This window comes from Pipistrellus hanaki, assembly GCF_964339955.1.
Source record: "Pipistrellus hanaki genome assembly, chromosome: 15".
NCBI classification, from domain to species: Eukaryota; Metazoa; Chordata; class Mammalia; order Chiroptera; family Vespertilionidae; genus Pipistrellus; species Pipistrellus hanaki.
The window spans coordinates 36,720,260-36,732,611 of record NC_140517.1 but is presented as its reverse complement, the minus strand read 5'-3'; the positions used below and the strand labels follow the sequence as shown (position 1 = coordinate 36,732,611).

Genomic DNA, 12,352 nt, shown 5'->3' with positions numbered 1-12,352 from the left:
CTGCACTGAATCTAGTTCTGTAAGAGCATAGTCTGTCCTGAAGAAATGCATATTGAAAGTTTAGGGGTGCCCTGATCGGTTTGGCTCAATGGATAGAGCATCGACCTGCGGACTGAGAGGTCCCAGGTAAGGGCATGTACCTTGGTTGTGGGCATATCCCCAGTAGGAGGTGTGCAGAAAGCAGCTGGTCGATGTTTCTCTCTCATTGATATTTCTAACTCTCTATTCCTTTCCCTTTCTCTCTATAAGAAATCAATAAAATATTTTTAAAAAAAGAAAAAAGAAAGTTTAGGGGTAAAGAGGCATGATGTCTCCAACTAACTCAAGTGATTCAGTAAAAAAAAAAAAAAAAAAAAAAAGGAAGATTGTGTGAGAGAGATCCAAACAATGCCATGGATGGGGAAATTGGGGCTCAGGAAGAGACAGTCATATGCCCAATGTAAGGGGCCAGCTCCAACTCTGTCTGATTCTAAAGCTGAACCTCAGTCACACAGGATCAAGTTCTTCCCAGATTGAGAAAAGGACTATCACTTTGTTCGATGGGGGATATTTATGGTAAGAGCCTGACCTTGAGTTCAATCCTGGGAAAGAAAAAAACACTGGAGTCTAAAAATTAGGACACTAGCCCTAGCTGGTTTGGCTCAGTGATAGAGGGTTGGCCTGGAGACAGAAAGGTCCTGGGTTTGATTCTGGTCAAGGGCACATGCCCGGGTTGTGGGCTTAACCCCCAGTAGGGGGCGTGCAAGAGACAGCCAATTAATGATTCTCTCTCATCATTGATGTTTCTATCTCTCTATCCCTCGACCTTTCTCTTTGAAATCAATAAAAATGTATTTTTAAAAAAATAGGATACTAAAAACAAATAAATGAACAAACAGAAAAGACAAATAACAATTGGTAATGAGGGTGCCAAAATCTACTCAAGGTTTATATTTCTTCTAACTTTGTTCTATGATCAGATAGTTAAAAGACTGGAAATTTCCAATGGAATAATTTAATCCAGCTTCTCATTCCTTCATTTCACCATTTTAATAGGCAAGGTACCTGGAGCTGAGAAAGGTTGTAGTTTGCCAAGGTTATACCCTACAAGGTGGCCCTGGGAACCCATCACTCTAAGATCCCCTTGTACATGGTTTGTCAGCTACCACGGAAGGAAAGGAGAAACTCAGGGAAGAGAATTGCAGGAAAAATGAGGTCTGGAGGCAGATCAGAAGGTACTGAGTGGGGTCAGTCCTCACCTCATAGTGGGGGTGCTCAAGGGGCACGGCCTCAAACTGGGGAAGGCTTTTGCTGAACCAGGTGGTGACTGGGCGTTGCATGTTGATGGCGAATGGCTCAAAGCCTTCCTGAAGACCACAGATAGCAAAGAACCGCAGGGAGCTCACATCCTGGCCCAGGTTCAGATGGCCCACCTGGCCAGGTCCCAAGCTACAGACTGGCAGGAAACCTGGTAGGAGGGCATGAGGGGGCATAGGTGAGATAGGTGGGCAGGGCAGGGCAAGGACTTGTGGGGAGGGGATAACGTGGAAGGAAAGGATGGAAGAGGGGGAGGCTGGAACGGGCACTGTATGGTTGGTTCAGACAGAAGAAAATCAGAAAGGGACCATGAGGCCAGCCCTCACCATCACCAATCTCAATGTCGCGGAAGGCTGTTTCGGAACCTGAGTCGGACATGAGGATCTCGCCATTGAGGGTGAAGATAATGGTGTTCTCTGTGAGGTCAATCATGCAGCCCACAACATCACCCGACTGCCAGGGACGCCCAAATGGTTCACTGCCCAAGTGCCAACGCTGGCCCTGTGAGGAGGCAAGGGGAAGATGTAGCATGAAAGACACACACAAAGAAATGGAGACTTAAGAAAGCAAGGAGAGACATAAATATACATGTTACAAAGCATCAGGTCCAGGGCATGTGGAACAGAGCAGTGGTCATCCCCATAGTGTACCCATCTTTCCCCACATGTGTATCCATGACCCCTGGAATATAAGGAATAGGCTTTTATGCTTTTGCTTCCCTTCTGCTTAGGTTCTCTACTGAGTCCATGGGTTGATGCAGGGAAGAAAGAAAGTATAGACAAATAGATAAATGGAAGATTGGATGAGTTGTTGGATGTATAAATAAATGAATTAATGGAGTCCAGCTGGCATGGCTCAGTGATTGAGTGCCAACTTATGAACCTGGATGTCATGTTTGATTCTCGGTCAGGGCACATGCCTGGGTTGTGGGCTCAATCCCCAGAGTGGGGTATGCAGTAGGCAGCTGATCAAAGATTCTTTCTCATCATTGATGTTTCTATCCCTCTAACTCCCTTCCTCTCTGAAATAAATAATAGTATTTTTAAATGATTTAATGGTTCCATATACTAAATTATTGAATAGATGAATGGGTAGATAAGTGAAATTACAAATTGATTAAATAGGTGAGCAGCTGAATTAACAAATGAATAAGTAGGTGGAAAAGTGGATGGTTAAGTGATTATCTAGACAGATAATTAGATGGATGGAGAGTTGGATTTGTGGATGGATTAATGTAGGGGTGTCGAACTCAATCAGAGAAGGGGCCAAAATCTAAAATCCAGCCTAAATCGCGGGCCGAATGGTTTACTGAACAGTCATAAACTGACAATGTCATAAACTGACAGCGGAGTGCAGTGATGACAGCGCGGTGCGGGCCACATTGCAAGGCCTGGCGGGCTGGATTTGGCCCGCGGGCCTTGTGTTTGACACATGTGGATTAATGGATAGCTGGATAGAGAGATGGATGATGGGTAGATATATGTATGGACAGAGAAAGAGGGAAGGATAGATGGGTGGATGAATGGGTGAGTAGTAAGGTAGATGTGGGGATGGGTAGAGAGTGGGGCACAGACAGAGGCAGGGCTGACATAAATGAGCTGTGGGAGGGACTACCAGACATGGCAGAGTGGAGCCCAGGGAACTACCCACCCGGTGCCCGTTGAAGACATAGGCCAGCTCATCAGCTCCCAACTCCATGTCAGGCCGCAGCTCAGGCCTCGCCCAGCCCACTCGCATCTCGCCTGTGGTGACTGCCTCAAACTCGAAGTACCAGCGACCACTCTGCACCGCGTAGGATTTCTCTGCCCGGAAGATGCGCACTCGATCCCAACGGGACTGGCTTTCTACCAGACCTACAAATGGGGCCAGACAGAATCAAAGAGGCTGGATGGGGAGTGGATACAAGGCAATGAGAGGATGGTGGGAGAAACCAGTGAAGGTAAGGCTGAGAGAAGAAGGACAATTGTTTGGTGTTAGAGGAGAAGAATTGGGAAATCTGACTAGACAAAGGTAGAAGGGACCTACTGAGTGGAACTTCTCCCCTATGGTCTTTAGCAGTCAGAGTTCTCAGAGAAGAGATACTGACAAAGACATAGAGGGAGGAAGTCAGGTCAGTCATGGTCATAGTCTGGAGCTAATGATCAAGATTACAGTTAATATTTAGAATCAAGTGTTGAGAGCTGGAGTTGAGAGTCAGGGTTAGGGAGGAAATAAAAATTGGGGTTGTAACAAGGGGTTGAGAAATTGAAGGCTGGGACCATAGCCAGGGTTAGGGGTCAAGGCTGCTGTTAGAGGAAAGCAGTGGATCAGGGGTCAAGTTAGGGGTCTCTGAGATCTTGGCTGGGTGGCTCCATGTATTAGCTATAGTCCAGAGGTTAGGGGTTAAGGATCATACCTGGGGGGCAGGGATTGGAGTCTGGGGTCAGGGTCAGTGCTCATTGGGCTCCTGGTCTGGTGGCTCAGTGTTGCAGTCATAGCCCAAGCAAAGTTTGCATTAAGTTAAGGTCAGTGGGTAAGATCAAGTTCAGGGTTGGGGGTAGAGGTTCAGTATTGTAGATGTAGCGCATTCAGAGGTTGAGTTGGCTCAAAGATCAGGGGTCAGGGCTGGGGGCTGGAGGTCAATACTCACTGGGCTCCTGGTCAGGTGGCTCAATGTTGTAGCCATAGCCCAGCAGGGTGCGCACAGCTTGGCAGAGGCTGTCCCTGTTGCTGCGCTTGGTGGCCTCATCCAACAGGCGGTAGGGCACTAGGCGAGGGTTTCGGCGTGCAGGGATGTCCTGCACAGCACTGTAGCTCCAGCCCTGGGCCACACGGTCTCGGGCCCACACATTGTGCCCGTTCTCTGCCAGCCGGTCCACCAGTGTCGTCTGTGCTGGCGTTAGCCGCACGTGGCTCAGGTCCAGCGGTGCTGGTTTGTACCCGTTGCTCATCATATACCTACAGGTGTGGTGGCACTGGTGTATAAGCTCAGTGCTATGGGACCCCTGACTCTGAACTGACCCTTATCTCCAGGATCCCAGGGGCCACGAATCTTGGAATTTCTGACCTTTGATCTTTGACATAGGGTCTATGACTCCCTGAATAATCTTGGAAATGCTTTATCTTTGACCCCAGGATCCTGTGACCCTAGTTAAAGCTTTGATTTCACTGACCTCTGACTTCTGTGACTCTATCTTGATTCTGGGAGCCTCATTTCTAACCCTGGAATGCTCTGATCTCTCACCTCTAGCTTTGAGGCTTCTTATCTCTAACCCCAAGACCTTATTGCTCCAAACTCCTAGCTTGGAAGCCCTTGACCTCTGAACCCTGATCTCTTTCCCCAGGACCTCTCATCTATAATTTTAGGATCCCTTACAAAGTCTCACCTCTTCCCATTGATTCCTGGCCTCTAACTTAGAGATCTAGCCTCTGCATAAAACTCTGGGGCCTGACATGCTTCTATTCTCCCTCTAGAACTCCTAACTCTAAAATCCTGACACTTCCCAAGACACTCACCACTGATTCCAGACCCTGACCCCTGAGCCTATGATCTTCAACCAATGGCCCTTTCTTCTCTGACCCCAGTCCCCCCACAAGATCCCTCAATCATGGCAGCCCCATACTTTATTCCCCAGTGGGACCCAGGCCATCCACACTCACGTCTTAGGGAGTTTTGTCTTCTTCAAGTTGTCCTCTGCCTTCTCGTCTGCCATGCCCACATGGCAGCCCAGAGCCAGCAGAGTCCTGGGATGGAGGGTGGGAGTACAGGGTCACCCCACCCAGTCCCCTGCCCCATGTCTCTCCCCTACAGCCCCTGTTGCCTCTGTCTCTAGGTCTCCAGCTCTCTTCATATCTTTCCCCCAGCTTCCTGGGTGTTTTTGTTCCCACCTCTCTCTGTCTTAGTCTCTGTCTCTCTGACTCTGTCTTGCCCTGTTTCTTTCTTTGTATCTTTTGACTGTCCATTTCCCCCTCTGCCTCTTTCTGTCTCTCTGTCTGTCTGTCCCTTTTTAATTATCTTGCCTTCTGCCTCTATCTCTCTATCTTGCCCTATGTCAGTTTCTGCCTCACAAGCCTTGCCTCTCTCTCTCTCTGTTTCTTTTGCCATTTTTCCTCTCTCTCTCCCTTTCAGTCTGTCTCACTCTCCCTTTTTCCCTTTGCCCCTGCTCCATGGGACCCCCTCTCCCCACCAGCCCCTGCTCCATGGGACCCCCCTCACTTGAGTGTCTCCCCCGACATCTGCAGGTTGTAATTCCTCTCAGGCTCTGGTAGGCTGTGGAAGTTCACAAGACATGGGTGCAGCCTCTTATTGTCATCCCGAACCTGGAGAAATCCCGGGTCAAGTTCTGGGTTCCCTCTTCCCTTTCCCCAATATTCCCAGACTGTGACCCCTGACCTCCCACCCTTAGTTCTGCCACTGGAAACCCAAGGACAACCCCTCACCCCATGCTGTAAAGATCCTTCCCTCAGCCATTGGCCCCTCCCAATAGTGAGCCATGCCCCCCTCTGCAGCAAGTCCAGCCTGATGCTGCAGGTAGTCACTTACCGGGCCATATGTCCAGCCTTGCTCAATGCGAGTCAGAGCCCAGAGTTCATGGATATTCTCTGCCAGCTTCTCCCGAATTCGCTCCAGATGGGGAGGCAGGACAATCTGGGGTATAGACATCCGTGAGCCCCTGAGTTCTTTCCAGCTTGCACTGTGACCCCTCTTCCAGAGAACACGTGCAAGCTCTGTCTTCCCCCAGCCCCCAGCATGCTCTTCTGACCTTTTCTGCTATTCCAACCCTGCTCCCCATCTCCATGACCTGACTCCAGAATTGGTACCAGCCAAGTAAGAACTGAGCATCATCAGAATTAAAGGGTCGCCTGGAAATGGGTCTGTCTCTCCCATGTCCAGGAAACTCCAGAGGACAGAACAGGGCTTCCTCAGTTTCTATCATTTTCCCAGGCCTGCCCAGTCCAGAGGAGATGCTTGGAAAATGTTTGCTGAATGAATGGTCAAGTGTCTTTCTTTCTTTGTACAGTGAGGATTTGAACAATACTTAACTCATAATACCTCATAAGGATTCAGTGAAATCACTTCCATAAATTATTAAATGTATGTAGTTTATCTAAATGTCTGTCACATAGTAGGTGCCTAATAAATATTTATATTGTTGCTATTCTCCAGGCAGGAGATAGTTGAACCAGGGTGGTCTGTGGGGAGGAGAGGGAAGGGGATGTGGATGTACAGGCAGCTGGGGGTTGGAGAGGGAGACATCAAGAAGTTAGGCCCAGGGCTCTGGCCTGGTTACAGGGAAATGGAAAGTTCATCCCTGAAATAATATTACTAATACTACTACTAACAGGAACTATATTGAGTACTTACTATTTACTCAGGAATGTGCTAGGCACTTTGCATTTATTAATTTATCCACACTTCACAACAATGCTATGAGGTAGGTTCTATTGTTATCCCCTTTTCTCAAATGAGGAAACTGAGGCACAGAGAGGTGAAGCCACATGCTCATGGTGACATATTAAAAATCAAACCCTTATGATCAGTCTTTCTTGCTTTTTTTTAAATCCTCGCCAGAGGACATGCTTTTTTATTTAGAGAAGGAGGGAGGGAAGAAGGAAGAGAGAGAAAAACATCAATCAGTTTCTTCCCATACCAGCCCTGAATGGGGATTGAACCTACAATCTAGATATGTGCCTTGACCGGCGATTTAACCCACAACCTTTTGGTATATGGGACAATGCTCCAACCAACTAAGCCACACTGGCAAGAGCGTGGTCAGTCTCTTGAACACTACTTAAATCCCCTGCTATAGGGACATGCTTGGAGGGAAGGTGGGGAGTTCAGGTTGGGATAAGGGTAGTGGGAGTGGTGGATAAGATCACAGGCTTTGGAATCACACTGCCTAGGTTCAAATCAGCAGTGTGACTTGCACAGATTGTTTAACTTGTCTGTGCCTCTTTTTCCACATCTGTAAGTTGGGGGTAATAATAGTCATTTCCTTAGGGGGCTATAGTGAGGACTCCCTGAAATGGGGAGTCTGCCTTAAGAGTCCTTTGCCTCCTCCTCGCTACTTTAGTTCCCCTCTCTATTAAACAAGATTCCTAACTTCCAGCTCAGCTCCCCACCTCCCTGACTCTGAAGGGAGTCTGCCTCACCGGGAAACCCCTGCAGGACAGGCACTACCTGTACAGTGTCCACGGGGCAGGGCACAAAATCGGTATGTGAAAGGCAGCGGCTTGGGCCCACCAAGTGGGGCCCCCGGGGCCCCTCCCGCCGGTACTCCTTGATGGGTTCCAGATGGAGTCGCTCTCTCGGCAGCACAGCCTCATGGCATGGGGCATAGCCAGGTGGGGGGAGGAACTTGAATTCACCATGTCGTCCACCAAGAAGGAACCGCACCCTGATGAGAGAGTGAGGTCACTGGAGAGGCAGGTTACAGGGGTGAGTCTGTGCTCAGTAGCAGTAAGGGAGCAATTAATCCTAGGGTTGGTGGAAGGTTCTGGGAGACCTGAGATCACTGGGCAGTCAAAGGATAATAAAGGTTAAAAAGGAGTCAGAAAGGATATTCTAAAGTCAAAAAGAATGTCTGAGGTCAATGGGAATCATTGGAAAGTCAAAGAAGGAAAGTGTGGATCTTTAGAGAGTTAATATAAGGCCACAGAATGTCTTTTGGAGGCTCTTAGTCAACAGAACATTTGGGGATATTAGAAGGTTTTTGGGAGACCAAGAAGGTCATTTGGGAGTCACGGAGAATCTGGTGTAACTATGAGATAACCATAATTGCCCCTGGATGGGAAGTCACTCACGGAGCTTATGGATCATTGGGAAAAGGCTGACTGATTGAGAGGTCTTTGAAATATGTGGGGTCACTCCGGGGTCAGTGGGAGATTAAGCGATTGAAAGATCATTGAGAGATGTTGGAGTCACTGAGAAGTGTTTAAGAGTATGGAGTCATTAGGAATGTCCAAGGTCATTGTGGATTTATTGGGAGGTTTTGGGGTATTTAGAAGATTATCATCATATTCTGGAGTCATTTGGAGGTCACTGGAATAGCATAGAGTCACTGGGACAGTCTGAGATAATTTAAGAGTCTGAAGTTTTTAGGTCATTGTGAAAGTTTGGGGACACTTGAAGGTCACCAGAAGAACCTGGAGTTGGGGAGAAGCTAAGGTCATTGGGAGGACACTGAAAGTGTCCAGGGTCATGTAGAGGTCATTGGGACCTTTACCTACGGGTCTGACAGCTCATCTTAAAGATGAGCTGCTGGGTGTTGACAGCGCTTAGGGAAGCTGTCTCAGGACAGTCCCAGGTCTGGGGACTGGCAAGAGGACAGGGGCAAGTCCTTACTTTACACCAGCTGAGAAGCTGACGACCGGGAAGAAGAGCCCATCAAGGTTGAAGGCCTCGAAGACGCCCTGTACAGGACAGCCATTGATCCGGAAGGAGATGGATGGAACACTGAGGTCCAGGCAGCAGCTGACGACATCCTCTGGGGCCAGGAGATGCTGACCTGGGGAAGTCACTGGGCGTGCCACATGTCCTGCACCAGGGTCACCAGGGAGGGTTCAGAAGTCAGAGGTCCCATGGGACCAATGATCTCAAGAGACAAGGGGCAGATATTAGAGAATATTATGGAGTTTGGATCCTGGGAACTCTAAAGTCAAGTGTTTCTGCAACAGGCAGATATCAAGGCTCCCTGAGGTTAGAACCCTTAAAGCTGTGGGGACAGAGATTAAAGACTTTATGGAGTCAGGACTTTGGATTCTTTGGAGTCAGAAGTCAAAATTAGAGGTCATAATAATCTGGGCAGTTTTCTGGGATCTCTAGGGTCACAGATCATACATCCTCTGCGGTCAGAGTTCTGGAGGCTATGAAGAAATGTATTATGAACAGGATTCTGGAACCTTTAGGTATAGGGTCATGATAAATAATCAAAAGTTGGCCTGTTTGGGGGATCAGGATCCTAAGAACTCTGAGGTATGCGGTGAGAAGCTTGGAAACGCTAGGGTCAATGGTCAGGGTTGGTCATCCCCCAGAAGGGTTCAGATACCTGTCCAGAGATGCAGCCCATCGAAGCCGTAGGAATAGAGGTCATCGCCAACCCCGTTGCCGCCCCAGCCCTCGCCACCCCCAGGGTAAGGGCTGTAGCCCTCAGTGAGGGCCCAGCCCACCCGCAGGTGGGTGGCCTGAGCTGTCAGGAATGGAGTCACTTCATCCACCATCACCTCAAAGTACCATTTTCCATACTGTGTAGTGCCCTCTGCTCGGCCCACAAAGATGTTGGGGCGGATGCTGTAGGAGAGAGGGAACAAGAGTGGGGAGTGAAGGAGAGGTGGAGAGGAGAGCCAGGTATGAAGGGAGAGGAAGAGGGAGAGGATGAGAGGCAAAGAGAGAGACAGAGACAGAAAAAGAGATATATACACAGGAAAAGCAGAGAAGCAGAAGCATGAAGGCAGAGAATACAAAACAGACAAAGGGAGAACAAGCAGAGACAGCAACAGAGAGAGCAAAGACAGAGATAAAAGAGAGATGGGTGGGGGGAGAGATGAGGAGGATAAATAGAGACAGAAACAGAGAGTGAAAGGAACAGACAGATGCAAAAATGAAGAAGGGACAGAGGACAAGAGTGGGGAGCCAGATGAGCTAGGACAAGAGCAGATAAGTGTGAGGACGAGGTGTTAAGTCCAGGATGGGAGATGGAGGAAGAGACTCTCTTAGTCAGGGTGAAGTCAGGCTAGGTTCAGACCTGGTGACATAGTTGATGAGGTTTGTCTGTAGCAGAAGCTCACGGCCAGGGAGCAAGTTCTCGGTAATGAGATCTTGATTGGAGCGCACAGCCACACCATTACACACACACAGGGAACACAGCACATCCAGCACCTGGAGGTCAAGGTCAGAGATCATGATGTAAGGACACCAAGGCAGGAATCCATGAGAGGCTCTGAGTGGGAAGCCAGAAGTAAAGGGTGGTATGTCAGAATAGGAGATGGACATTTTTATTGAGAGGAGGTAGAGAAAGTGGGATGTCAGGGATCACAGAGAAAGGTCAAGGGTCAAAGAGAAAGGTCAGGTGAGACAGTAGGGACCATATGAGTTGGGATAAAGCAACAGCAATATAAGAAATTAGTGTCTGAAGTATGATGTTAAAAGGAAAAGGCCAGGGAAAGAGTGAAAGGGCTATATTAGTGAGACAACACAGGGGTCAGGGTGAGATTTGAGATCAGCAGGGGTTTCAAACTAGTGTCTGCCTCCTCCCTGGCAAATTCTGCAAAGTGAGCAGTGGTGGTGTAGACATTTAGGTGTTCAATGCAAATCAGGACCAGGGAGAGCATCCCCTGAGGTGGGAAAAACAAGGGGGTCACCACAGGACTCCCAGGCCCTTCCTTCCTTGCCTTTCTTTTACTAATTTATATTTCTTCAACAGCTAGTGACTGTGAGTTCCCGGATGGGTAATGTAAATCGTGATGTGGTTAGAAATAATACAGGTAGGACCTGTGGCAAAGTGGAGAGTTTGTATGCACCGAAACAAAGACTATAAAATTGAAAAATTATAGGAAATTTAAAAAGCATTTCATAGGTCTAATGAAGCATATGTATGCCCCAGAATCCATTCAGAACCATGTGTTAGAGGCCTTATGTTAAGATGGAAGCATATGGGCCAGTTTGTCTTAATGGACAGTGTCGGCATGGGGACTGAAGGTCCTGAGTTTGATTCCAGTCAAGGGTACATGTCTGGGTTGCGGGGTCAATCTCCAGTAGGGGGTGTGTAGGAGGTAGCTGATCAATGGTTCTCTTTCATCATTGATATTTCTATCTCTCTTCCCCTCTCTTAAATCAATAAAAATATATTTTTTTAAAAGATGGGAGCATATGGAAGAGAAATCCAGGTAAGAGATAAGATGAGGGAGGGGAGGGAGGATAGTGGAGAGTTCTGGGGCTGTGGGGCCAGGGTTCAGAGTTAAGGGATGAGAAGTAATGGGTGAGGGCTGACCTTGTGGTTCCTCCCATGCTTGTCCAGAAGGGAGATGATAGACTTGATGTGGTTCTCTTGGATGATATTTAAGACTTCAGGACTCTCAATCAGGACACAGTACAGCACCTCTAGGATTCCTGCATGGTTAATAGAATGAAAGGTGAGGTGGCTGTGACCCTTCCCTCCCCCAAATCCCTGTCTCTTCCCATGAGCTCTCCTACCAGATGAGGCTTCCAGCCTATCCAGCTTGCTGACCAACCAATCCAAATTGGTGGAGAAGAGGGCACAGTTGGTACGATTGCCACGGATCAGAGAGGCTGAAAGTGGAGAGATAGATTAGACCCAACAGTACTGGGATCTGTGGAGTTCCAGGGAAAGTCATAACTAGGCCCCTTTACCTAGGAGTTCATAGAGCAGGTTCACAATCTCTTTCCAGGACTCAGCGGCCTCCTCCCCAGCAAATTCTGCGAAGTGAGCAGCGGTGGTGTAGACATTTAGGCGGTCAATGCAATTCAGGACCAGGGAGAGCATCCCCTGAGGTGGGGAAACAAGGGTCACTCAGGAGCTCCAAGTCGTCCTTCCTTGCCTTTCTTGGATTTACTAATTTGTATTTCTTCAACAGCTAGTGACTGTGAGTTCCCAGATCCACACCAGCACAATAGCTCCATGTCCCCCTTCAGTCCCCCTCCCCCCCCCGCTTTCTTGGCTCCCCAGATAAGTCCTGTCTTCTGTGTCTCTGTCCCCAACATAATACAGCCTTATTAGCAACAGGACTGAATTTGTGCTTCTCTTTCCCACAGTTTTCTTTCCATCCTTTTCACTTCCAAGCATCCCACTCCTCGTCCCAGTTGGCCCAGTTCACTCGCCACACTGACCATTAGAGAGATTTTGTTGTTTTACATTTTAGTCTTCTGTCTTTTTTATTGTGAATTATAACAGATACATAGAAAGCACATAAGACATATTTAGTCAATTGTTACTCATGATATTTGGGTTCTGAAAAGTCCCCATGAACAATGAGCTAGCAAATCCTGAACCATGACTCCCAGGAGAAACACAGGCAGTTCCTCAATTTAGTCACAACAATTTCATACTCTCTTGTTTTA

General features: G+C 48.2%; 1 protein-coding gene across 6 annotated transcripts in view; it reads right to left on the bottom strand.

The window, feature by feature from the left end:
• Window positions 1-12,352, bottom strand: part of RYR1 (ryanodine receptor 1) — a 125,227-nt gene that overhangs the window by 94,547 nt on the left and 18,328 nt on the right. For all 6 annotated transcript variants that reach the window (XR_014796923.1, XM_084905623.1, XM_084905625.1 and 3 more), the window contains 14 exons: window positions 11,645-11,780; window positions 11,468-11,563; window positions 11,265-11,383; window positions 10,020-10,153; window positions 9,324-9,565; window positions 8,621-8,813; window positions 7,457-7,673; window positions 5,819-5,923; window positions 5,492-5,595; window positions 4,936-5,019; window positions 3,926-4,233; window positions 2,947-3,149; window positions 1,623-1,797; window positions 1,239-1,447 (listed from right to left, as the gene is read on the bottom strand). Coding sequence is in view for 5 of the 6 variants with exons in the window: in XM_084905623.1 (XP_084761749.1) it covers window positions 1,239-1,447; window positions 1,623-1,797; window positions 2,947-3,149; window positions 3,926-4,233; window positions 4,936-5,019; window positions 5,492-5,595; window positions 5,819-5,923; window positions 7,457-7,673; window positions 8,621-8,813; window positions 9,324-9,565; window positions 10,020-10,153; window positions 11,265-11,383; window positions 11,468-11,563; window positions 11,645-11,780 (2,325 nt within the window). In the remaining variant the exon portion in view is untranslated. The remainder of the gene's footprint in view (window positions 1-1,238; window positions 1,448-1,622; window positions 1,798-2,946; window positions 3,150-3,925; window positions 4,234-4,935; window positions 5,020-5,491; window positions 5,596-5,818; window positions 5,924-7,456; window positions 7,674-8,620; window positions 8,814-9,323; window positions 9,566-10,019; window positions 10,154-11,264; window positions 11,384-11,467; window positions 11,564-11,644; window positions 11,781-12,352) is intronic.